The 26,887-nt window shown below is 36.2% G+C and overlaps 2 protein-coding genes across 3 annotated transcripts in view; one reads left to right on the top strand and one right to left on the bottom strand.

The window, feature by feature from the left end:
• TRAPPC13 (trafficking protein particle complex 13) overlaps positions 1–14,685 on the top strand; it is a 29,988-nt gene extending 15,303 nt beyond the window's left edge. Inside the window, exons 6-13 of one of the 2 annotated variants that reach the window (XM_011966745.1) lie at positions 647–719; positions 2,315–2,359; positions 5,432–5,449; positions 8,131–8,264; positions 10,435–10,633; positions 11,792–11,892; positions 13,992–14,139; positions 14,430–14,685. In XM_011966745.1, coding sequence (XP_011822135.1) covers positions 647–719; positions 2,315–2,359; positions 5,432–5,449; positions 8,131–8,264; positions 10,435–10,633; positions 11,792–11,892; positions 13,992–14,139; positions 14,430–14,537 — 826 coding nt within the window. In that variant the 3' untranslated portion in view covers positions 14,538–14,685. Of the gene's footprint in view, positions 1–646; positions 720–2,314; positions 2,360–5,431; positions 5,450–8,130; positions 8,265–10,434; positions 10,634–11,791; positions 11,893–13,988; positions 14,140–14,429 lie in introns of both variants that reach the window. The other variant, XM_011966744.1, reaches the window with a different exon arrangement.
• Positions 14,686–15,844: 1,159 nt separating this feature from the next.
• Positions 15,845–26,887, bottom strand: part of SGTB (small glutamine-rich tetratricopeptide repeat (TPR)-containing, beta) — a 61,314-nt gene continuing 50,271 nt past the window's right edge. Inside the window, exons 9-11 of the mRNA XM_011966746.1 lie at positions 22,146–22,183; positions 21,816–21,899; positions 15,845–20,276 (exon numbers count right to left, since the gene is read on the bottom strand). Coding sequence (XP_011822136.1) covers positions 20,165–20,276; positions 21,816–21,899; positions 22,146–22,183 — 234 coding nt within the window. The 3' untranslated portion in view covers positions 15,845–20,164. The remainder of the gene's footprint in view (positions 20,277–21,815; positions 21,900–22,145; positions 22,184–26,887) is intronic.

The raw sequence follows: 26,887 nt of genomic DNA, 5'->3' as shown, positions 1-26,887 counted from the left end.
TTTTTTTTTTTTTTTTTTGAGGTGGAGTTTTGCTCTTGTTGCCCAGGCTGGAGTGCAGTGGTGCAATCTGAGCTCGCCACAACCTCCACCTCCCGGATTCAAGTGATTCTCCTGCGTCAGTCTCCCGAGTAGCTGGGATTACAGGCGCCCGCCACCATGCCCGGCTAATTTTTGTAATTTTAGTAGAGATGGGGTTTCACCATGTTTGCCAGGCTGGTCTCGAACTCCTGACCTCAAGAGACTCACCCACCTTGGCCTCCCAAACTGCTAGGATTACAGGCATGAACCACCATGCCCAGCTGGAAATTTTTTAATCCATATTTTTTTTCTAGTTTATATGAACTTGTTTTATATACTCAAATATTTGATTGTTCTGAGAATTATTTTGGAATATATTTCACCTTTCAGGTAAAGTCAAGAAGTTTCTGATTTTGTGCTCCAAAAATGTTATATCTCATTTTACTAATCAGAGCTTTCTTGTTCGTGTAATTATGTCTGTATCTATTCTGACATTTTCCCCTGCTCTAATCTCACACATCCACACCATAGATGTGTTTCCCTAATTTCTTAGTAGAATTCAGGTGTGTTTGATTTACTATTAAAATTAAAAATGATTCAGAATCATTAAGACATCTTTCTGTTTCAGCTTGGTGTGTGCTGTGAGTTATACAACTCAGGCTGGAGAAAAAATGTATTTTAGAAAATTCTTCAAATTTCAGGTATTGAATATGACAATGGTAAATAGTTTTTATATGCCTTTTTCTTCCTGGTAGTGTACAGTTATTCCTGATTATCTGCAGGGAAAACAAGATCCAAATAAAGCAAATAGCTCAATATTTTTGAATTTGTCATATGACTAGCAGTCTAAACTGAGACTAAATTAACATAAATAAAAGCAGAGGAATTATCATTGCCAATATGTTTTTGTAATGAAACTTGAAGATGTTTATTCAAAATAAAAGAAAAAAATAGCTGAGTCTGGCACAGTGGCTCACACCTATAATCCCAGTGCTTTGGGAAGCAAAGTGGGGAAGATCACATGAGGCCAGTTCAAGATAGCCCAGACAGCATGACCTAGGACTACAGGTAACACAAGCCTGTAATCCTAGCTACTTGGGAGGCTGAGGTGGAATGATCGCTTGACCCAGGTTTCAAGTCTTCAGTGAGTTGTGATCATGCCATTGCACTTCAGCTTGGTCAACAGAGCAAGACTCTGTCTCTAAAAAGTAAATAACTTGTTTTTATGGCCTGACAAAACACACAATGTAGACAAGGGATAAAATGAGTGTAAAGTCCAGATAAAATGAGGGTAAATAATATCAAATTTCTAAAGAAATTTAAAGGAGAGACAATTGACTTGGAGTGAGTAGACTGAGCTTCCTTCAAGGACTCCAGGAATCACGGGAACTTTGAGTTTTGTATTAATACACAGTTTTCAGCGTCCATCAAAAATAGTTAAAAACCACTGGCTTAACACATTGATGTAGGAGGGTGAGGAAATGTGAATACCACATATGTCTATTATAAATATAGATCTTAATATGATGCTGTATATGATTTTTTTTTTCATTCCTCTGTAAGTGGAAGAAAAAATACTGTTCACAGGGAAAAAAAAAATCTGCCATTCTTTTGCAGAATCATTCATTTGCATGCTTTTTGAAAGAAAATAGAAAGTGATTCAATTTTTTTTTTTTTTGAGACGGAATTTTGCTCTCGTTGCCCAGGCTGGAGTGCAAATGATGCGATCTCAGCTCACTGCAACCTCCGCCTCCCTGGTGCAAGTGGTTCTCCTGCCACAGCCTCCTGAGTAGCTGGGATTACAGGCACCCGCCACCATACCCAGTTAACTTTTGGATTTTTAGTAGAGACGGGGTTTTGCCATGTTGGCCAGGCTTGTTTCGAACTCCTGACTTCAGGTGATCCGCCTGCCTTGGCCTCCGAAAGTGCTGGGATTACAAGAGTAGCCACTGCGCCCAGCTCAGTTGCTTTTTTTGCAAACAGTTTTTATGAATATACCTATAGAAAAATACATAAAATATATGTGTTTTGTTTAACAAAATATTATGGAGCAAAAACCCATGTAATGTAACTATCACCCAGTAAAGAAATAACGGTAGCCTTTCAAAACATGCATTTAGGATTCTTTTTTTTTTTTTTCCTTTTTTTCTTTTGGAAGAATATTGCATACCTATTAGATAAGTCTTTTAACAATTAAAATTGGAAAATGACAAATTTACGCTATGTGATTTTAAAAAAATAAAAATAAATGGTCACATGATAACAATTTCCTGATTGATATGCTTTATTTAACCAGGTTCTCAAACCATTGGATGTGAAAACCAAATTTTACAATGCAGAGGTGAGTGTTGAGTGCTTAATGGGATTTCATATTAAACATTAAGATCTTATTTGACTAAAAATCTCTTATATACATTTCTAATACTGAAGCAAATTGCCAACGTGACTGTAAATTATTTGAAAAAATCATAAATTTCAGTTAAAATTGAATAATTTTATTGTAGGTCTCATAATCTTTTTCAACTTACGTGGAATCAATGTGTCTTGATTTTTATTCTCACTGTTAATTTTATAAGGCTTTCATCTCCTTTTGTTAAATGATTGCCCCCTCATTCCATTTAATGGTGGTTGTTACACTAGCAATCTGTTGAATATTTACATGTGGTTCTGGATATTACAAAAATTGAATTAGTAGATCTAACCCTGCAAAATAAGATTTAATATTCACATGGAAAAATATTGACTAGTGAAGCTTAGCACATTAAATTATTTCCAGGGTAGTCAGTTTGCCAGCCAGAATTAGGTTGCTGGGTTTGGTGTAATGGCTTTAAAAGCTCCTTGGGAAAAACAAGTTTGGCAAAAATAGAAGTAACTTTTATAATAGAAGATACTTTATCTTTTACCCTAAAAAAAAGATATAAAATAGAACTTGCCATAGGAGAAAGGATTTATTGCTTGGATTTCTTTTTTAAGATTTTGTTTTATCTTGGCTTCTAGAGCTGCAGAAAAATCAGATCTCTTGATAGCCCTCTTATCCCCCAAAATCATGTGTTTCATACCAGTGATAAACTCAAATATATCCAAATACAGTATTTTGAAATGAAGATTATATCTCTGCTACTCTAAAACTAGATAATGATCAGACATTTTCAATCACATGGCAAATTTGACATTTATTTTTACCATCCACAATCTGAATTTTTACTCAGTAAAATTTATACTCTAGGATTTCTAAGATGTCAAAGTAAGGAACCTAACCTGCAGCAAAGACCTATTAGGAGAAAAGAAAAAATGCATATAATAACAAAACTACCTAGAATGGAATATAGTGAGAATGATATGAAAAAATGTGTTACAAGAGCTCTCGGTGTGATCTTGGAATAGTTTAAAGAAGCTTTATGAAAGAGAAAAAAGGCTGGATTGGAGTCTGAAAGGAATGCATGTTGGAAACAGACAAGTGTCAAAGCAGTAAAGGCATTCAAGCAGGGTTACAAATAGACATGGAATATCAAGTACATAGGAAAGAGTATACATATTTGACAAGAGGGAAAAGCATCATCAAAAAGATTACTAGATGTTTACAAAGTTGATGTTTCTTTTGTGGGGGATAGGTGAGTTGGAGTAATACATATTTATTCCCTCTTTTTTGTTATTAATGGCATACTGTTGATTAATTACAGTATAGCTAGTCAGCATGGTGAGATTTAAATAGTCTAATTTACCATTTTGCTGGAAAAGATTTCATTTATAGTATGAGGGGAAAATGTTAACTATTCTATTAGAAAATTAATTTAAAATAGGGCAATAGGTGGGTTTTTTTTCTGTAACTGTCTCCTAGGAGTCACATATTCAGCTATTCTAGGTTTTCTTCATTAAAAATTTGATAGTACACTAAGATACCTGTCAAATAGTTTTATAACGCTAATATTTAGAGTGATTTGTGAATAATTTTTAAAATTGCTAGTTTTTCTATAAACATTATAGAAGTGACACGCTGTCCATAAAGAAATAAAAATTCACAATTCCGCCACACCAATTGATTTTTCATTAATACATACTCTTTTGCAGTCTTTATTCACTTATATATAATATTCTGTTTTTATAATCACAACAATTTTGTTTACTTCCTTTGTCGGTTAACATTATATGTTGACATAATCTTTAAATCTTGCTAACAAACTTCAATCAAAATAATTTCAGTAATATTCTGAACTTTTGAAAATAGATCTCACTTTAAAAATCAGGAGTGAACAAATAACATTTTGGGTCTCTCTAAGATACTTAATATTACCTATTAGACAAACAAATACTGTTCAGCCACTAGCATGAGGCAGATTATGTTGACCGCAACCAGGAATTTCAGGTAGATTGTAGGGGTTAATAAACCACAGCAATATCAGTAGGTGATGCATATTGCTCTGTGCTGTAGTCCTTTTACAGTTAATATTATTGGCCCCACATCTGTCTCAAACATATATTTTTGATTCTGTTTCTAATAATGCTGTAATATGTGAATCACCTAAAGGAAAACAAGTTCATGAAAAACTGTCATAGTTTTCTAAGATAGAAAAGCCTTGCAGGAAGATTGGTGAGACTAGAAGCCAGGATTCAAACATTTGGTCACCTGCCAGGTATTGAAGAGAACTATAAACAACATCTTCCCAGTCCTCAAGGGACCTGCCTTGAGGAGACTGATATGACGTAACTATAATGTAAGCCCCTCCCACACATACAAGCCAAATCGTGAAGTAATGTATTCTGGGTACCTAGAGAGGTGAAAAATGATTTCCAGCTATGCATTTGATGGAGGTGACATTTGAGATTGCTCTTAATAAACAGTTGAAGAAATAATGTAAGGAAAAAAAGGCTAACTATGAAATCTGCTAAGAAGAAGAAAATAAATTCTTAATTTTTTGAAGTGGTTCAGCCCACATTCCCTGAAGTGATCAATGGAACTCTAAGTGCCCAAGATATTCCTTAAAAAAAGGATTCCATTATTACATAAATTTAAGAGAAAGTATACGGTGTATATCTATTCTGAATGTGGAGGATAGTATATATTCATCCTAAATTATCTATGAAGAATTAAAATGTTGGTAAAGAATTATAGAACTAGAAAGTCATGGGATATACCTCTTTGCTCCAAAATGTGCCCTTAACAGTTTGCTACTGTTTGAGTATTCAGCCATAGTGTTCTTCTCTATTCCATTGTCATTTAACCTTAGCAGTTTCACCTTTTTAGAAAAATGGTTTGTCATATTTATGTTGCTTCCTGTTTACTTTCTTATTCACTAATGCTGTCTTGTTTAGTAAATTTAAAAAATGCAGAAATGCATTTTATTTTAAAGTAATTCTTTTTTCTTTAACATTTAACTCTGATTTTTCTAATTATTCTTTTTTATTTTTCCATTAGAGTGACCTCAGTTCTGTGGTAATTTGATTTTTTATTATAAATTTTTATACTTTTCTTACTCACCACTTTTTGACTCTGCCTAATTAATCTCTCTTTACAAAACATAGTGGAAAAACAGTTAGTTGTGAATACCACCTATGTGACTTCAGAAAGATTATATATAATTTTATGTATTTTTTATTATATCAATTTCTTACTCTGTGGGGGAAAATTAGCTCAAAAGTTAAATTGTCATATTGAAACAATTTTCATTTTCAGTGTTTCTTCTTTAGATTTTTTTTTAAAGAAGTATGTTACCTTGTGTAAAATGGCCTCGTGATTTTCATCATCTTACTATAAAATACCCAATTATCCTAGCCTTCAGTTCTTTGAGTAGACTGTATAATCGAAATTCATTTTCAGATGCACAGTGGTTTTAGTTTTAAGTGTGGGTCAGGTAATGATGGCCACTTGACAAAATGAAACAGAAGAAAAGCAAATTTTCCCAACTTGGCTAAAATTTTATTTTCAAACTTATATTTACAATAAGCAGCATTTGCTTATATCACATTACATATGTAATAACATCAACTGCCTTAGCACTGAATTCTTAATTTTTAAAATATCAAATTGCTTAACACTATTCAAACTAACTTGATTTTCCATTATGCTGCTTGTTTTTCTTTCGTTTTATCTAAGCTCTTCCTAAATTTACGCAGAAAATTGCAGTTTTTAAATTGAAATATGGGTCTGTGGTTATTTTTTTTAAAAGCAATGGATTGATGGGATATATGTACTTTTTTAGAACAAGTAACCAGAAAATGCCACTAAATGATACATTTTCTAAACTGATAAACATTTTATTTCTATTTTCATTTCAACACATGTCCCAAAGACTAAAGCATCTGTTTTATTTTAGATAATAGTACATTGTATTATAACTTAATCATTATATTTTTGCAAATGATTTTCATTTTCTTGGTGTTAGTGTTTAAAAAGCTCAGCCAGGCACGGTGGTTCATGCCTGTAATCTCAGCACTTTGGGAGGCCGAGGCGGGCGGATCACGAGGTCAGGAGTCCACGACCAGCCTGGCCAACATGGTGAAACGCCATCTCTATAAAAAATACAAAAATTAGCCAGGCGTGGTGGCACTTGCCTGTAATCCTAGTTACTTGAGAGGCTGAGGCAGAAGAATCACTTCAACTCGGGAGGCAGAGGCTGCAGTGAGCTGAGATCACACCATTGCACTCCAGCCTAGGTGACAGAGTGAGACTTTGTCTCAAAGTAAATAAATAAAAATACAAAATTAGCAGGGCATGGTGGCACTGCCTGTAGTCCCAGCTACTGGGGAGGCTGAAGCAGGAGAATCGCTTGAACCTGGGAGGCAGAGGTTGCAGTGAGCTGAGATCTTGCCACTGCACTCCACTCTGGGCAACAGAGCAAGACTCTGTCTCGAAAATAAAATAAAAGCTCATAGGCCAGGCATGGTGGCTCACGCCTGTAATCCCAGCACTTTGGGAGGCCGAGGTGGGTGGATCACTTGAGGTCAGGAGTTCTAGACCAGCCTGGCCAGCATGGTGAAACCCTGTCTCTACTAAAAATACAAAAATTAGCTCAGTATGATATTGCGCACCTATAATCCCAGCTACTCGGGAGGCTGAGGCAGGAGAATCCCTTGAACCCCGGAGGCGGAGGTTGCAGTGTACCAAGATCATGCCACCACGCTCCAGCCTGGGTGACAGAATGAGACTCTATGTCAAAAAAATAAAAAGCTCTTAAAGTGGCAAATTTTTCTGGTCATAGTTGATTTTATGTTACTTATGTGTAGTACACATATTACTATGAAAATTTTGAAAAAAATTCTTGAATATCCTTAGTGTATCATTTTTTATGTAGGTTTGTTTCAAAGATAAATCAAGTTAGTCTGTTATCCTTCAATTACATGAAGGAAAATAACCAAATAGCATAAAATAATGTTCAGCATAATTAGGGGAATTAATTTATCTAAAGTTAAGTATTTAAATACCTACTGGCAAATGTTGCTGAATAGCATCAGCTTTAAAATCTGTCACTGAGGCTACAAAATACCTCTTGCCTGATTTAAAAGCTCTACGATGGTGAAGTATAATTCATATATCCTTTTTTTAGCCCTCAATATACACTTAAAATGAACTAAGCAATCACTAATGACCACTCGCAAATTGCTTTAATTTAAAAAATTAAATCCTTCAAGATTACAAAATAGATTATTCATAGTACTAGTGGTCATTACACTATCTAAATTGACATCAATATGACAAAGTTATATTGCTGTATTATAATGAAGACTTAATCATCTTAACGTAATACTGAAATTATAGGAGCATAGGTATATTCATCATACTAAAGCACATTGTAATATTTTAATGCCTAATGAAAATAATTAGGGTATTTGTAAATGAAATTCTAGTTAAGTATTTTTGGATGTTAAGACAAAACATAGTTATCCTCCATCCATTGTTTGACAAGGTATCAGTTGACTAACACTTGACTTTGCCCCTGTTAATTATGATAGGGTGAAGATTTCTTTTCTTGCATTAATTGTGGTAACTTTGATTTGCAGGCATGAACTAATCACATTTGTGGTTAATATTTTTTCTTCATATAGATAGATATTTTTGTTGAGATAAATATTTTAAATGCCATCACACTTTGGTGGATATTTTTTTCATATCCTCAGACTGATGAAGTATTTCTGGAAGCCCAGATTCAGAATATGACAACCTCACCTATGTTTATGGAGAAAGTTTCATTGGAGCCATCTATTATGTACAATGTAACAGAATTAAATTCAGTCACCCAAGCTGGAGAATGGTAAATATTAATTATGAAGTCTTTATCCTTGTTTTGAAAGATACATGCTTTTCTAAACATCCATTCCTCTTGAGTGGGTTTTTTTTTTAATCGACTTTTTTTTAAAAGAATTTGAGGTTCATAGAAAAATTCATCAGAAAGAAGAGTTTCCACATACCCTCTTCCACCCCTCACAGTTTCTCTTGTTATTTACATCTTGTTTTTTATTTTATTTTTATTTTTATTTATTTATTTTGAGACAGAGTCCAGCTCTGTGGCCCAGGCTGGAGTGCAGTGCTTGACCTAGGCTCACTGTAACCTCCACCACCCGGGTTCAAGCAATTCTGGTGCCTTAGCCTCCTAAGCAGCTGGGATTACAGGCGCATGCCACCACCCTTGGTTAATTTTTGTATTTTTAGTAGAGGTGGGGTTTCGCCATATTGGCCAGACTGGTCTTGAGCTCCTGACCTCAAGCGATCTGCCTGCCTTGTCCTCCCAAAGTGCTGGCCTTACAGGCGTGAGCCACTGTGCCGGGCCTACATCTTGTTTTAATGTGGTACATTTACTACAATTGATGAACCGATACTGACAGTTATTACTAATGTCTATAATTTACATTAGAGTTCACACTTTTTGTTGTATGTTTTATTGTTTTTGGTTTTTGGTTTGTTTTAAGAGACAGGTCTCATTAATGTTGCCCAGGCTGAAGTCAAATTTCTGGACTCAAACGATCCAAGTATCTGGGACTATAGGCAAGCACTGTAGGTTTTGACAAATATATAACATGTATCCACCATTACTATATTATGCAAAATAGTTTCACTTTCCAAAAAATCTCCTGTGCTCCATCTTCATCCCTCCATTACATAAAAATAAAGATCCTAGCCCTTTGCATTTCATGTTTTACTATTCAAAGCACTTGGTCTTTTAAGTCTCATAAAAATCCAGTGAGGTAATAGATATCATTGCTATCCTGCAAATGATAAAATGAAGGAATGTGAAGGAATGGTGGAGAAGTTAAAAAGAGTAAGGGTAAATGTGGGTTTAAAAAAGAAATACTCTCTCAACATCAAAAGAACATAGGAATAGATGATTTAATATTTTGTGAAAAGGAAATACATATGCCTTTCCATAGCTAATTTAAAAGAGGAAGAATAAATGTAGGGTTGACAATAATACAGATAAGAAAGTAATAGGCTGGGTGTGGTGGCTCATGCCTGTAATCCTAACTCTTTGGGAGGCTGAGGCCAGAGAATTGCTTGAAGCCAGGAATTCTAGACCAGCCTGGGCAACTTAGCGTTTTTTTTATTTAGCTGGGCATGGTGGTACACTCCTGCATTCCTAGCTCCTTAGGAGAGTGAGGCAGAAAAATCACTTGAGTCCACAAGTTCAAGGCTGCAGTGAGCCATGATTGCACCACTGTACTCCAGCCTGGTGACAGAGAGAGACCCTGTATTTTAAACAAAAAAAAGAAGAAGAAGAAGAAGAAGGTAATAGCTTCGGAAAGCATCTGAATTTCTTAATTAGGAATGAAAAGTTTGCTTTTATATTATTAGGTTGGTTACACACAGAAAAGTTCATAGCCTCCTTTATCCTCACTGAGGAAACCAATTTTTCATTCTTTTCTAGATCTTTTAGTTCATTTTGAAAATTACTTTAGAATGGCATGTCTCTTATTATTCTAAACTATTATCTTTGATAATTTTAGAGAAAAGAGACAGGATACTTAAGGTTCTGGTTTCTGTTGCACTTTTCAGTTAATTGATACATGTTCAATTTTATAAGTAATATATTATATTCTATTATAAAGAACCTCCTTGAGCCCAGAAGTTAGAAATTACAGTGAGCTATGATCGTAACCACTGTACTCCAGCCTGGGTGACAGAGCAAGACCCTGTCTCTTAAAATTATTTATTAAAAAAAAAAAAAAAAAAAAAAAGGACCTCCCCTTTCAGGGTCCAATTACTATAAAGAACCTCAAGACTTTCGATATCAACTGAAAAAAATGAAGGAAAAATAAATCATTTCAGTATACATTCTTTTTATTTGTGTTGAAATCATTAACATGTTCTGTTGTTGATCTTTGGAGGGTACATCATCCAGTTCCTATCCTAAGGAACAATCACAGCCATGGTTTTTCTTTTAAAAGATGCTAGAGAATTTTCTCCATCTCTGTCTCCACCCCTCTCAGTGTGTCTACATTTGGGTCAAGAGCATATTTGCAACCAATGGATACACGCCAGTACTTATACTGCCTAAAGCCAAAGAAGGAATTCGCAGAAAAAGCAGGCATCATTAAGGGAGTAACAGTGATTGGAAAATTGGATATAGTATGGAAAACAAATCTAGGTGAAAGGGGAAGGTTACAGACCAGCCAACTTCAAAGAATGGTGAGTTTGGAAAAAACTTCACTGGGGTTTTGGTGTGTGAGAGACAGGCAGTTAAAACAACTTAATTTTTTCTACGTCTAGCAGTAAAAAAATTGGAGCACTATAAAAGGCATTAATACTACTATAGAAGAAAAGATTAATAGTTTCACTGATAGATAGGTAGAAAACTGGTGTTGCCGTGAATGAAAAATGGTCAAATGTTAAATTTATCCTTCATACATGTGTTCTTTATCAAACAGAAATTAAAATAACTGTTTATCAAGTGTCCCTCCTTTGGTAACACAGGCCCACTCTTCTTCTGACTTCCAAACACATTAAGGTTTTCTATTTTGCAATGTCCTGAAACTCTTGGACTTACTTCATTTACCTACTCAGTTCATACCATTTTTAAGATGTTAAAAAAGGTGAGTTCTACTAAAGTTATCTTATAAGCATTGGTTGCATATTTTACCTAATTTCTTCTCTGAGAGTAGGGATAGCTATCAGGCTTCTTTTTCTTATGCTTATAAGAATATATAACAGGATTCTCCTCCCTTTATGCTGAATATTACCTGTTTTGATATATTCCAAATTTTACTTTTCTTTTCACTGAGGCAGTAATTTTAAAAAATGATGATGATGATGATGATGATGATGATGATGATCATCCCTGGGCCCACTTAAATATAGCCATTAGTTATTTTTCTACCACGGCCTGTTCCAAGCCTTCCTGTTGTTATAGTCCATCCTCCTCTGTGCATCTTGTAAAAAGTCATGATTTTCTTCCTGGCTCCTTTCAACATCATCCCGCTCTTTCTTTAGACAATAACTGCCTATTTAGAGTTACAGACATAGAAGCTACAGCATCTGGAAAGTGTCCCTTCAAGTCCCTGAAATTTCTTTACTGACTGCTTACCTGTGAGATTCATCTTTACTCTACTGAACATGGAATAATTATTTATATAACAAAAACAGTCCAGGTCTGCCGTGCTATTCCACAGGCAGTAGCTGCCAAAGAACTTAAAATGAGGGATGAATAAAGTGAATCAGAAGTATTTTCTTAGAACATCAGCTTGGAAACCCAACAGCTGTTGAGTAAATGTGCTGCTGTGGTGCCTTCATTAAAATGGAAAGGTTTTGTGATAGATAATACATTAACTGTGTTGCTTGTTTTCTTAGGCTCCAGGTTATGGAGACGTTAGGTTGTCTTTGGAGGCAATACCAGATACCGTAAACCTTGAAGAACCTTTTCATATTACCTGTAAAATAACAAACTGCAGGTAATGCCACTGTTTGTGGATGCATGTCCTTTCTACCTCACCTACCTAGAAGAGAATTTTAAAATCTTTTTGTTACTGTCTCCTTTTAAGTTTTCCTCAACATATAGCCTTCTCTGATGTTGATATTGAGTACTGTAAAATTCTTCATCTGGTAGCAGTATAATTACATATTTTTAAGGGCCTATTTTATTATGCATCTTCTGTATTTTGTTTCGTTCATGTGTCACACGCTATGAGGTAGGTATTCATTGTTTATACTTCCTTCACCAAAACATGAACTAATAGGTTCTTATGTATTAATATATTATGAATTGAAGTAGTAAGATTTTTTGAGGCATACTTGTCCTTGAGCTGTATCTTGAGTATTAAGAAACCAAACATTGCTTATGGATTTAATGTAAGGGGAAATCATTGATTCGAAAACAGGGTTTTGACAGTGAAGAGAGAGCATAATCTGAACTGTCAGGAAGCAAAGAGCACAGGGCTTTGAAACCAGAAAAAAAATAGAATTAAGTTCCAGTCCTATGCCCTCTGCTCCTACTTGTATTACCACTTGGTTTGTATTATTATTTGGGGTATTTTGATATTATTGCAGTGATGAATCTCAGCCCTTTTAGTGTGCATGTATAATCCTTTTAATTCCATATTTATTCTGACTTTTTTGTATTAGAAAGATAGGAAATATTTATCCTTCAAAATTACAGAAATACCCACTTCCTCTATGAAGCTACCCAGACTTTCCAAAGCACAGGTATTCATGCCTTCTCTATCATAGAAAATATTTACTTAGTTTTTTTAGTGACACTCATATATTGTGTATTTAGTGACACTCATATATTGCTATAAGTATTAGTCTCTTTCTCACTCGATTGTGAATTATTCAAGAGAAAGGACATGGCCCTTAGTGTCTGCCACATCGTGAGCTCAGTAAACAACAATACAGGGCAAAGACCCTGTGCTTGTAGGGTGTTACAGAGTGTTGGGGAATTTTTCTTTTTTTTTTTAAGTTTTTTCAGCAAATCAGTTTATTGACCAGCTCACAAGTGTTATTTTTTTCAAAAGTTAACTTCTTTTGGTGTTCACTTTAACTTTTGGTGATTGAAATAAGTTTTCTAAAAAGCACATGTCTCTTATATCTTTAACTTCCTCTCTATATAAATGTCATTCCCTGCCCCTACACACCAGAGAGATGCACAGACACATGCACACAACATATATAAGTCTTACTGAATTTTTGTGAAATTAACAATATTCACGTAGTACATCTACCCTGGTCTCTGGCACATAGTAGCCATCTCAAATATTTGTTAGGGAGATACAGACATATACAAGTTAATATTATAAAGTCAATATGTCTTAAAAAAATAAAATTTAAATAAGGAATTTAAAATTTGGAGCCAAGTATAAGAATAAATAGCTGAAAGAGCCATAAGTAGCCATGAATGGTGGTAGGAGACTATTTTTCGTTATGAGTCTTTTGGTTATTTGAAAAAGAACAATATGCATACTTTCATTAAAAGTTGTTTTAACTTATTTAAGCTGAACCGGTGATATCTGTTATAAGCCGATATATAACAGACTATATATCTGTAGTCTTTTCTTGGTAAATAATCCAGTTAGCAAACCTGAATAGTATTTACGTCTTATGAATCCTGCCAGTTGTTTCCCAAGTTATGGTAAAGTAACATAGATTAAATATCAAAAGGACAAGACCAGAATCAGTTGTTTTCTTCTTTTCCTGTAGAGTACCTAACAGAAATAGAATATATGGCAACAAGATTAGTCACAAATGTGTGGAAGTCTCCCAGAAAAATGGCAGCACCAGATCAGCACCTGGAGGCCAGTGTTGAGTAATAGAACCAGAAGGCCAACATCAGACAGGCAGACTAGTCTGAGGCCGTTTTAAGTGCTAGAAGATGTGACTTCATCTTCCTGATTCTATCTTAGGTGACATATAAATGTAGTAAGAGCTTTTCTCTTTCTGGTTTTTATTCTCCTCGATACGGAGAAAACAAGTTTACTGTCAATAGTAGAAATATCGCAGTACCTCTTTGTGAAATGAACAAGATTTATTCCTATTATTCTGATTCCTCCAGCAGTGAAAGGACTATGGATCTGGTTTTGGAAATGTGCAATACCAATTCCATCCACTGGTGTGGAATTTCAGGAAGACAGCTGGGAAAGCTGCATCCAAGTTCTTCGCTCTCTCTTGCCCTTACTCTGCTTTCTTCAGTACAGGGACTGCAAGTATGCTGTCTTTTCAAAAATTCCAATATTTGGGTGCTGTTAACTTACAAAAATTGGTTTTTCAATGCATCATTATTTATTGCCATAACAAATTGTTTGGTCCAAAATGAAAGCTATATTCAGAAGGTTTGCACCTCAAAATTGAGTAATAATTAATGAAATGTCTGTACAAAATAAAGTGCAAGCAGTGTAAAATTGAAGTCTTTGTTTCAAAAGTCATTTGTGATATTCATATTTCCTCTGAATGGATGAAAACTTAGACTCATCTTTCTCTCTCTCTCTCTCAATAGAGCATCTCTGGCTTAAGACTAACAGACACATTCTTAAAGAGAACATATGAATATGATGACATCGCACAAGTCTGTGTGGTATCTTCTGCCATTAAAGTGGAAAGCTGAAGGAAATTTCCAATGTTATGCTTTTCATTTAGTTTCACAGAACTGCTTTTTGTCACCTTTGTAAAATGATGACGTCAACAGCGAAGTAAATGTTATTTAAATTTCTTTCCTGTAAAATAGTTAAAATATTAAATATTTGTTTTGAAGAGATCTGATTTTATCTTGTAAGTTATGTTCGAAATGAACATGTGTAGATTTTCTACACCTATTTAATTTCATTTCATTTTAGATGACCACTGGACTTTGTTCTCCAAAAGCTGTGTATCTGAGACCATTTGTCCCTAGCCAGTATCTAGAACACGAGTCAGCAAACTTTTTATGTAAGGTACAAGACACTAAATATTTTAGGCTTTGCAGGCCATAAGGTTTCTGTCACAAATACTGAACTCTGCCATTGTACTGCAAGAGCAGCCAGTAGGCAAAAAAAGTACAGTGGTGTACATAAAAAGCAGCAGCTGGACTCAGGAAGCTGAGGCAGGAGAATCACTTGAACCCAGGAGGCGCAGGTGGCAGTAAGCTGAGATCATGCCACTGTACTCTAGCCTAAGCGACAGAGCAAGACCCTATCTCAAAAACAAAAAGAAACAAAACAAACAAAAACCCTTTCTCACTAAAAGAACTTACATTCCTCATATTTCAATCTAGAAGAAAGAGTTGTTTCTTAGAACTTTGTAACATTTTGTTTAGAAATATTTCAGTTAACTCTAGTTTTCTTCCTAGCTATTCAGTCAGCAGAAAAAGTTTGCTTAAAACAAAGGGGGTAGTCCCCTTATAACCTGGTATTTGTTAACACAGTATAAGCTTTCTAATTGTTTTCAAAATTACTGTAATGGTTTGTGTCTGTATTTGTATATTATACCTACAAACATACATGTCTTTCAGCTACTGAACAGATCAGAATTGGTTTTACTTTTTAGGTTGTTGATTTTTTTCATTAACTATTAACTAAGAATAATACTTATTATAAGCCAAAAATTGCTGGGTTTTTTTCTCATTGATTAAACCACTTATTTTTATATGGTATATTTAAATAATTTCTATCTTCTGATATGATTTTAAACTCTACATCATGTGTTACTGTTATAAAACTTTCTGCATGTGATCACACTTAGTTATGAGCAAAGCAGTGAGAAAGTTGAGGTGATAAACAACTTTGCAGCATTAATGTAACAAAAAGTTTAAGTATTTTGTCAGGAAAACAAAAGCTTAGGCTGTTAAATAAAAGCTATTCTATTTTGGTAAGTTGAAATTCAAGAATGTATATATAATTTCTTAAATGTAAGAGTGCATTAAATCAAATACAAAAATTGGTTTTTCAATGCATCATTATTTATTGCCATAACAAATTGTTTGGTCCAAAATGAAAGCTATATTCAGAAGGTTTGCACCTCAAAATTGAGTAATAATTAATGAAATGTCCGTACAAAATAAAGTGCAAGCAGTGTAAAATTGAAGTCTGTCTTTGTTTCAAAATGATTAAGATTGATTAAATGATGAAATAATATTTTATGGCCACTGCACTGGATACTTGGATTGTTTTTCAAGCATCTTCTTATGACTGAATCTTCTGTTTCATTCTGTTTTAAATCTTAAAAGTAATATCATGGTCACTTGGAATCTGCTCTGTACTTTAATTATAGTCTCCTCTGTTATAAACAATAACGTGGACACATATTTTTCATAGTTTTAAGTAAAGATTAGATAATGCCATCTCAGAAAGGATCTGTTTAACCTATATTATAAAAGTTAGATACACAATTTGGTACATTAAATGAAAATGTCATTTGCATATATAGAACCTATTCTGTTTTACATAGTATCATAATAGCTACAGCAACTACAAGAAATGGAAGTCAAACATTTAGTAGGGTGCTTAAAGAGTTAGTTTAATAATGTCTTCTTACTTTTCTAGTTAGATAGCAACTATATTTCCCAGACAAGCAAGAAAATATATGGGGCAGTTTTTATAAATTGAAAAGTAGCTAGCACAATCCAACCACGCAAAATTTTTTTGAAATAGCTTGCAATGCTGTGATTCCAAAGTGATCAAAGTACTTGAAGAGCAAAAATGGCTTGAATAGAATGGAAATGTAGGTAAGTGGACAGATAGCATCTGGATTGAATTTGTTACAGGTGGTATATTAGCAAAGAAACAAATAGAAAAGTGAAATGGAAGAAACATACCAATTTCCCATTATTTCATATAAAAAGAATGGCTAATTTACAGATGTTAGCACATGAAGACATTGTTCTAAAGTTTTTTTTCTTATAGTATCTTTGGGTAATACTAGTCAAATAAAATGAGTTGGGAAGTATTTTCTCCTCTTCTGTTTCCTGGAAGAGATTGTTAAGAATTGCTATTATTTCTCCCTTAAGTGTTTGGTAAAATTCATCATTGAAGTTATCTGGGCCTGTAGTTTTCTTTCCTGGAAGGTTTTTAACTTAACCACAAACTCAATTTCCTTAATAAATACAGGTCTGTTTAGGTTTTCTATTTCTTCAGTGAGATTTCTAGTTTGTATCCTATAGGGAATCTGTTTCATCTAAGTTGTTAAATATACAATCCTTGAGTTGGTCATGGTGTTTTCTAGTTAGCCTTTTAATACCTATAGTGTCTGTAGTGTATCCCCTCTTTCATTTCTGACACTGTGAATTTGTATCTTCTGTTTTTCTAGGCAGTGAGCTAGAAGCTTATCTTATTGCTCTAAAAGCATTTTAAATGCACTCAAGATAGTTACGCTAGAAACTTTTGACTTCTTATTCAACACTGAATATGGGTGACTAATTTTTAATTAAGAATCTATTTTGCTTTTTATATCACAGTAATGACTTCTATGTGTTAGTAGTACTACTTCGTTCTGTGTAATACTGGAATACTAGGAGATTATTCTAACTTAGTGAAAAACAAAGTTGGCTTAGATGGAATACGAATTTAACTTCTGAGGGCCGAAGACTTGAATTCTGCTTTTTTTAAATTCTGCAGAACTATATATCTTCATACAGATCTTCACTGTAGCTTTAGCCAGGTGCTTAGGTGTTTGCAGGTCTAATTGAGAAACCTCTAACCTAGTGTTCCTCTAAGTTAGAGTCCTTGGATCTGTATCAAAACCACCTAGTGTACTGTTTAAAATGGCCATTCCTAGGCCTTATTACAGGACCTACTATAACAGAATTGAACACGTGGCCCTGAATCTGCATCTTTAATGAATTCTCCAGGTGAGTCTTACAATGAAGTTATAGAAGTACTATTCTGACGTCACAAAGTAGAAAGATAAAAGTTGGTTTTTAAACCTCAAGATACAAAATAATTAGTCTCTCTCTTTTTTTTTTTTTTTTTTTTTTTTTTTTTTTTTTTGAGATAGAGTCTTACTCTGTCACCTAGGCTGGAGGGCAGTGGCGCAATCTCAGCTCACTGCAACCTCCACCTCTCGGGTTCAAGTGATTCTCATGTTTCTGCCTCCCACGTAGCTGGGACTATAGGCACCTGCCACCAAGCCAGGCTAACTTTTGTATTTTCAGTAGAGGTGAGGTTTCACCGTGTTGGCCAGGCTGGTCTCAAACTCCTGACCTCAGGTGATCCCCCCTGCCTCAGCCTCCCAAAGTGCTGCCATTACAGGCATGAGCTACTGCGCCCAGCCGATTAGTCTTTTGATAAGGGTTCTATAAGGCCTAATCATCTGCATTATTACTAATTTAATTTTATATTGCTTCCTGGCCAGGCACAATGGCTCACACCTCTAATCCCAGCACTTTGAGGGGCCAAAATGGGCAGATGACTTGAGGTCAGGAGTTTGAGACCAGCCTGGCCAATATAGTGAAACCCTGTCTCCATTAAAAACAAAAATTAGCGGCTAGGCACAGTGACTCACGCCCGTAATCCCAACATTGGGGAAGCCAAGGCAGGCGGATCACAAAGTCTAGAGATAGAGACCATCCTGGCCAACACAGTGAAACCCCGTCTCTACTAAAAATACAAAAATTAGCTGGGCGTGGTGGCGTGTCCCTGTAATCCCAGCTACTTGGGAGGTTGAGGCAGGAGAATCACTTGAACCCGGGAGGCAGAGGTTGCAGTGAGTCAAGATTGTGCCACTGCACTCCAGCCTGGCGACAGAGTGAGACTCCATCGCAAAAAAAAAAAAGAAAGAAAAATTAGCTGGGCATGGCGGTGGGCACCTATAATCCCAGCTACTTGGGAGGTTGAGGCTCGAGAATCGCTTGAATCCAGGAGATGGAAGTTGCAGTGAGCTGAGATCACAACACTGCACTCAAGCCTGGCAAAAGAGTAAGACTCCATCTCAAAAAAACCCCACAAAATTTATATTACTTCCTTTTTCAGTTTTCCCTTGTAAAACTTGTGAAGTCATTACATGTCAGCACCAATTTCATGATTAATAAAAAATATACTCTAGTTGGAATTAAACTCTCATCATCAATGTAGTTAGACCCATGCTATTTATGCCTAATGCCCCTTTTCTCCACTAACTAATATGGCATCTCATTTATAATAAAATATTTTAAGTCTCCTGTTATATTTAAATTGCATCAAATTTAAATTATGTTAACTATAAGACTGGCATGCCAAGCCAAATTATCACAGAAGCTTACATGAACAAGCAATGTTAGTGATAGATGCTTTTTGTTATCCATCAAATAATTACTAAGTTTTCTTTTTTAAAAAAATCAGTGTTTATGGGCACACAATTAAATACCATTTAGAGCATCCTTAACTTAGGACCAGGTCACTGGCTTAGTTAAAATATGTTTATATTTGATAGTTTCCAAGGTAAGGTTACCATTGGGAAAATTGTGATAATTAAGTCATACAGTTATATCACTGACCTAACCAGTACATTAAGGATGTCTAAATGTATCTTATTGTGTGTTTAGCGTAAGTGGCCATGCTAATGTTATCAATACCAAACTGCAGACAAGATTAGTTAAGAACTATGCAGAAAACCTGAGCATCCTACCTTTACTTTCTGTACATTCACATTACCAATTTTTTCTTTTCAAAACATCCCTTGCATCAAGTGCTACTTTCTAACAGCTCTTAAGATTCTCTGTTCACCAGAACAAACAACATTAAAGATCATATTGGTTCCCATGTTATATATTCATTACTGATAGCACTTATCAAAGCTAAATGTAGATAATATTCCTTCTTTCCTGACATACTGCTCAGTGGCAAGTACACTTCTCAACCAGCATAGGAAACCTTTCCTTTGGGTCACTTCCCCTCTCAAAAAACTGCTTAAAGGAAATTGGAGCTAAAGAGCTTACCAACAAATAGTCCTACTAGAGTTCAATAAATATACTTTGCTATTAAGTCTAATATACAAATATGATAGAAGTTTGAAAATGGAACCTTATCCCAGTGCTATATTGGCACTCAACAAGGCTAGTGATCACTTCCAAAGGAGTCATGTTACGTTTTGAGTTTGTCTGTGATAAACCTATTGTCTAAACGGATGTATTCTTTAAGAATATACATAAGAGGTTTTCCTCCATTATTTTCACACATCAGATATGTTGTTTGGTTTTTTGAACGAGGGAGGGGACTATCTACAACAAATACTTCATTCATAGCCATAAACCATTTGTATCTTGGGCTTGAGCCCTGGGTCAAATCAGGAATGCTCTTCAGCGCTGCTGCTGAATGATCTGCTCCGGATGTGATTTCTCAGTTGCTCTATAAGTTCAGGATTTTGTTGCTGTATCTGCTGAGCAAATTGCTGTCCCCTGTAGTAAAGAGGCAATGTGGTTTGAATAGGGAATTGCCAGTCACATTTACCCATGCAAAAAGAACTGCAGAAAATGTGGGAGCTACCTAAAGGGGTCTTTTTTCTACAAAAGTTTTAGAGCCATGTCTTTAGTATCTACAAGTTTACCAATGCCTCCATATCGCATTATTACAATGCAGTGTTCTTTATAAGAAACAAAACACCCATGCTAAAAAAAATAAGTACCTCAATTGGGTGAAATCTGCTTCTCTAGTGCTAATGACAAGGAAGCAAAGGGCTAAGAAGTGTATGTTTTTATTGTATGTGCTAAAATATAATGCTTTTATACGCAAGTCAGTAGTCTCATATAACACCCAGTTTGGGATGCTTTTGGAGGTCACCTAACAAGTAATTTTAAAAACACTAAGAAGTTTAACACAAATTGTAGTGTGTAACCCACTATTGCCAGTGTTAGATATTATTATACGCCATTTAAAGGTCATTCTAAAAACGCAATATTCTAAGTGGATACACGGTTGTGCTGACAAAGAACAAATGGTACTGTGGCTTCCTATAAAGTGTCCAGCGAGAGCATCAGACACAGATTCAAAAAGCAAAGTTATCTTCACCAATCTGATACAAGTGGAGGCAATATGCTCAAGTAACGAGAAGATGCAAGTAGTTCCTCTAAGTGCTGACAGGCACTGAAAAAGTTTGAATACAAGTTTCCTGAATTGCCTGAACATTAAAGTATGTAACATGTGATTTTAAACTATGTATGTGTACCTAAATTGATATATATTTTAACAGGATATTTGACCTTCATCTGCGTCCCTGAGTAGTTTGAAGTCTGCTGAAAAACTTGGATCTTCATTGGGAAAAAATGGGGTATTAGTAGCTTTATATATATATGAGATCACAATTTATTTGGACATACGATTTTTACCGTTTGTCTCCATACCCTCAAAGTACCAGGGCACCAATCCTTGGGACCTTCTGTAAGCAAAGATATAGTATTGATACCCCCACTTAAAAACCAATGACCCTAATTTCACACTGACAACACAATCAAGTAAAATTAAAATTAGGCTGCAAATGAAAAAGATTGACTGTGCCATCGGTTCCTTAGCAAGTCAGTAACCTGTACCTCAGTTTCTCTAGCCATTGGGTACGGATATAAATTATCTACTTTTGTAATATCTGTCCCTCACCTGCCTTATTGAGATGGTACCAAAAAAGAAAAAGAAGCAAGAGATTCTGCTGGTACTTGAAAGTCCCAAAAAATAAAGCATAATGAACGGGGGAAAAAAAAAAAGGCATAATAAACATGATTCTTTTTCTCAACAGACAGGACTGGCCAAACTATCTAGGTATGGATTCCTGCCCTGCAGTCTAAAAAGTGGTTCTAATTCATGAACTTCTTTCAGATTTAGTAACAGTAAGGAGGCCAAAGTTACTAACGGTAAAAGATAAAAAGAAAGCCCTGACCCCTCACCATAGAGATAAGCTGTAAAACATAAAATACATCTTCACTATTTCTGTTTTAAATAATACTTACGCTTGGATGAGGCTTGACAGGTCAGTTAGGCCCCCAACTCCAGCAGCAGGTCCCCCAATGGCATTTGTCATCATTCCTGACATTCTAGAGTACACAAGAAATACATCACTGGGATTGGTATATATTCTTAACAAATAGGACAACTGGACGAGGAAAACTTAATAAAATAAACCCATGTTATACCAGTAGCTAGGCCAAATGTATGTGGCTTTAAGCTCCAACTGACTGTCATTCAGAACAGTTTCATCATTTTTGAGCTAATGTGCTCAAATTAGGAGCCTGGCAAGTAGAAGGTGGGGGAAGTGTACTAAGCTCTTTCTATATACTTACAGCTGTTGAACTTGAGGGTTCTGCATTAAACTTGCTGCCTGAAATTGAAAAATAGCACCTCCCATTAAAGGCAGTTAATATGTAGGGATCTTTAACAAAGATTTTTTTTTAGAAGAACGAAAGGTAAACCATGTATGCACTAACATTTTGTAGAGTTTCAGTGTGCTATGCAAAGTAAATGGGAATGTAAAAAGAGAGAAGGTACGAGAAAAAATGGCATTAAGAAGACACAGTGAGGATACAGAGATTACAAACAACACTGTAAACTGAGGATGTTGACAGCAGTTTACCTCCTACTACTGATCAGACCAATTAAGCCAAAAGGAAAAATAGGAACTTATAGTTAAGGGGTCTCCTACACTTGAGAAGGTCCATTCCAAACGAGCTCTTAAGAGATGTGACTTTGCTCCATGGGGCCCAGCAGTTTCAATGCTTCCCATGCTTATGGTGGCACAGGGGATTATATTTATGTGCACACACACTTTTAAAACATTCTATTTTGAAAGCATGGTAATGCTTTCAAATTTTTTTTTCCCCTCAAATTGGTAATGTCAACAATATTCATGTAAAATTTGAATTTAGTCTAAATCTTTGTAGACAATAGATTTTATTCACAGACTCTCTATGAGGTGTTGGGAAAAGCCACCACTCGCTTCTATTACCAGAAAGATCACTGACTGATTCGTAAGTAATTCAAAACTTTCCTCAAGTCCCAGTCAGGATGGGTGCCTCTGAGCCAACCCATAAGTGCTAAAGGCATTACACAGGAAAAGCGGGATGGATGAGCTATAAACATGAAACGCTGGTTTTGCAATCCGTTTAAACTAGTTCTGCAACAATAGTTCTTCCCCTTCTCCCAGAATCTAGGACCTAGAAGAAATTTAGAACAGATCTATGGCTTTTCCGGTCACTTTTCAATAAGCAGTCCTCCTGTCACTTTAAGTTCTATAAAATGACTTCCAGTTCAGCAATTAATGTCTCAGTGTAACAACGAAATACATAAAGCTTCATTTATAGATAAAACTTCTCCCTTCCTAGCATGGGCCTGCTACAGATTGACCAGTTGTAGTAGAAAAGAGGGACCATTGACTGCTCTGTTTCCTATAGTAGGGGTCCCCAACCCCTGGGCCACGGACTGTTAGGAACCAGGCTGCACAGCAGCAAGTTAGCGGTGGGCGAGCAAGCACTACTGCCTGAGCTCCACCTCCTGTCAGATCAGCTGCAGCATCAGATTCTCATAGGAGCAAGAACCCTATTGTGAACTGCGCATGTGAGGGATCTAGGTTGAGTGCTCCTCAAGAGAATCTAACAATTCTCCCCGTCCTGCCTCTACCCCCTACCCCCGGTATGGTCCATGGAAAAATTGTCTTCCATGAAACCAGTCCCTGTTACAAAAAGGTTGGGGACTGCTGTCCTACAGTGCTTTTTTTTTGGAGATGGAGTTTCACTCTGTCACCCAGGCTGGAGTGCAATGGGATGACCTCAGCTCACTGCAGCCTCTGCCTTCCCGGAGTCAAGTGATTCTCCTGCCTCAGCCTCCCAAGTAGCTGGGATTACAGGCGTGCACCACCATGCCCAGCTAATTTTTCTATTTTCAGTAGAGACGGGGTTTCGCCAGGTTGGCCAGGCTGGTCTGGAACTCCTGACCTCAAGTGATCCGCCCATCTCAGCCTCCCAAAGTGCTGGGATTACAGGTGTGAGCCACCACACCAAGGCCTATAGTCCTTCTTTATCCTGTAGTGCTTCCAGTCCTCTTCCCCCAGCTTGCTGATTAAGAGTTGTGGCCCTCCAGGGTGAGGGTTAAATGGAGGGAAAGGTGAAAGGAACAGCCAAGTTCTTATTTGATGACTGGTATTATCTTACTAGTTTTGCATTGGTGCTCTTTGAGTTTGCAAGGTATTCAAAAACTATGTGGTTCTCTTATGGGGTACTTTCTGGTGTTCTTCAGACACTTCTGCTTTCCCTAGGCCCCTGGAGATTTTTTATCTATTCTTTGAAAAGGGTAGTTTACCCTCTGGATGAATGCTATGACTTTCCCTTCAGTCTCAGGTTCTTGGCAGTCCTCCAGAGATTCTCTGTCTTGGGAACCTATCACACTTCCAGGAAAGCCTCTTGGACATACTCAGACACCCTCTCTCACAACTGTGTGTGCTCACCTCTGCTCCACTCTCATCAGTACAGTAACTGCCCAAACCACACAACTAATTCTGCCACCGGCTTTCCGGCTGAACCATCGGGTAGAAAGTCTCTGTACCAGAAACGCCCTTTCTCAGTAAGGGCTTGAGATGAGAGCAAGCCTCCCTAATTCCTTCATCTAGGGAGCCCTAGAACTCTAATAGCTCTCTCCAAAAATCTTGTTTAAATTTCCATCAACTTTGCCTTTTTTACAAGTCACAAAACATGTTTTTTATCCCCATCTTTTGCAACTCCTACATGGTGGTCTCACACCTTATTTTGGTACATAGCAGCTTGGAGCCTAAGCCAAACCTGAAACTAAAAGAATTCCATTTTTCACATCCTGTTACAATACCATAACCTGAGTCCTGGAATGGGTAACTATGCTTCAAAAAAAAAAAAATGAAGTCACAAGATCTACAAAATATGTATTTGCTAGCATGGTAAGAAGGCTGAAATTTGATGAGGGAAAAATAAAAACTACCAATTGCTAAAAAGACTTATCCCACTGGGAATGAGTCATCTGTGCATTTCAGTTCAACAGAAGATTTAATGGATGCAAGACACACTTTTTGAAGGAAACAGAAGATGAATAAAAACGGATTCCTGCCTTCCAAGGGCATATCATATGATAGAATAATTCTCATCCAAAGTATACAGTCACCCCAGGAGCTTGATATGCCCTGGGAACATCCTAAACCCACTAAATGAAAGTTACCACATACTGAACCAGAGCATGTATGTTCTCAAAAAGGCCCAGACATTATTTTGTTGGTTTGTAAGAATAGAGGACATACATATGAGATATATATATATATATATATATATCAAACTCTAAAGATAAAAAACAAGGCAGACAATACTGAGGGGCAAGCCTAGGGAACCGCAATGGCCAAATACTCAAACTGCAGATGTTAGATATCTTCCTAGGACCACTTTTATGTAAGAGAGTAGTTTTTAACCTTTCATATATTGGCAGATTCCTGTACCAATCTCACGAAAAATAAGATGCTCTCCTGGAAAAATGCACATATACACATGTACACAGATTTTTATGTACAATTTTGGGAAAATCCATGAGCTTCCTGAAGTCCATCCATGGCTTTCCCACAGGAGGTACATGGACAAGTTAAGAACCCTGCCATTCAGCCAGAGACAAAAGCCAGGCCAACTACAAAGGAAGCCCATCAGACTAACAGCGGGTCTCTCAGCAGAAACCCTACAAGCCAGAAGAGATTGGGGGCCAATATTCAACGTTCTTAAAAGAATTTCCAACCCAGAATTTCATATCTGGTCAAACTAAGCTTCATAAGCAAAGGAGAAATAAGATCCTTTTCAGACAAGCAAATGCTGAGGGAACTCGTTACTAACAGACCTGCCTTACAAGAGTTCCTAAAGGAAGCACTAAATATGGAAAGCAAAAACTGTTACCGGCCACTACAAAAGCACACTGAAGTACACAGACTAGGGACACTGTGAAGCAACCATGTAAGTTTGCAAAATAACCAGCTAGCATCATGATGATAGGATCAAATTTACACATAACAATACTAACCTTAAATGTAAATGGGCTAAATGCCCCAATCAAAAGACATAGAATGGCAAGCCAGATAAAAAAACAATATCCATCAGTGAGCTGTATTCAAGAGACCCACTATACATACAAAGACACACATAAGCTCAAAATACAGGGATGAAGAAAAATTTACCAAGCAAATGGAAAACAGAAAAAAGCAGTGGTTACAATCCTAGTTTCCGACAAAACAGACTTTAAATCAAAGAAGATCAAAAAAACAAAGAAGGAAGCAGAGGTTGTAGTGAGCTGAGATCGTGCCACTGTACTCCAGCCTGGGTGACAGAGCAAAACTCTGTCTCAAGAAAAAAAAAAAAAAAAAACAAAGAAGGGCATTACATAATGGTAAAGGGTTCAATTCAACAAGTAGAGCTAACTATCTTAAATACATATGCTCCAATACGGGAGCACCCAGATTCACAAAGCAAGTACTTCGAGAGCCTCAAAGAGACTAGACGCCCACACAATAATAGTGGGAGACTTTAACACTCTGCTGACAATATTAGACAGATCATCAAGACAGAAAACTAACAAAGATATTCAAACCTGAACTCAGCTCTGGATCAAGTGGACCTGATATCTACAGAACTCTCCACCCACCCAAAAACAACAGAATACACATTCTTATCACAACACAGCACTCAATTCACTCAAAACCACACAACTACATGGAAATTGAACAACCTGCTCCTGAATGACTTTTGGGTAAATAACGAAATTAAGGCAGAAATCAAGAAGTTCTTTGAAACTAATGAGAACAAAGAAACAACACACCAGAATCTCACACACAGCTAAAACAGTGTTAAGAAAGAAATTTATAGCACTAAATGCCCAAATCAAAAAGCTAGAAAGATCTCCAGTTGACAACTTAACATCACAACTAAAAGAACTAGAGAAACAAGAACAAACAAACCCCAAAGCTAGCAGAAGACAAGAAATAACCAAGATCAGAGCTGAACTGAAGGAGAGAGAGACACAAAAAACCCCTCAAAAA

The sequence above is a fragment of the Mandrillus leucophaeus genome, unplaced genomic scaffold (genome assembly GCF_000951045.1).
Source record: "Mandrillus leucophaeus isolate KB7577 unplaced genomic scaffold, Mleu.le_1.0 Scaffold771, whole genome shotgun sequence".
Taxonomy (NCBI): domain Eukaryota; kingdom Metazoa; phylum Chordata; class Mammalia; order Primates; family Cercopithecidae; genus Mandrillus; species Mandrillus leucophaeus.
This window is presented reverse-complemented; position numbering and strand designations above follow the sequence as displayed.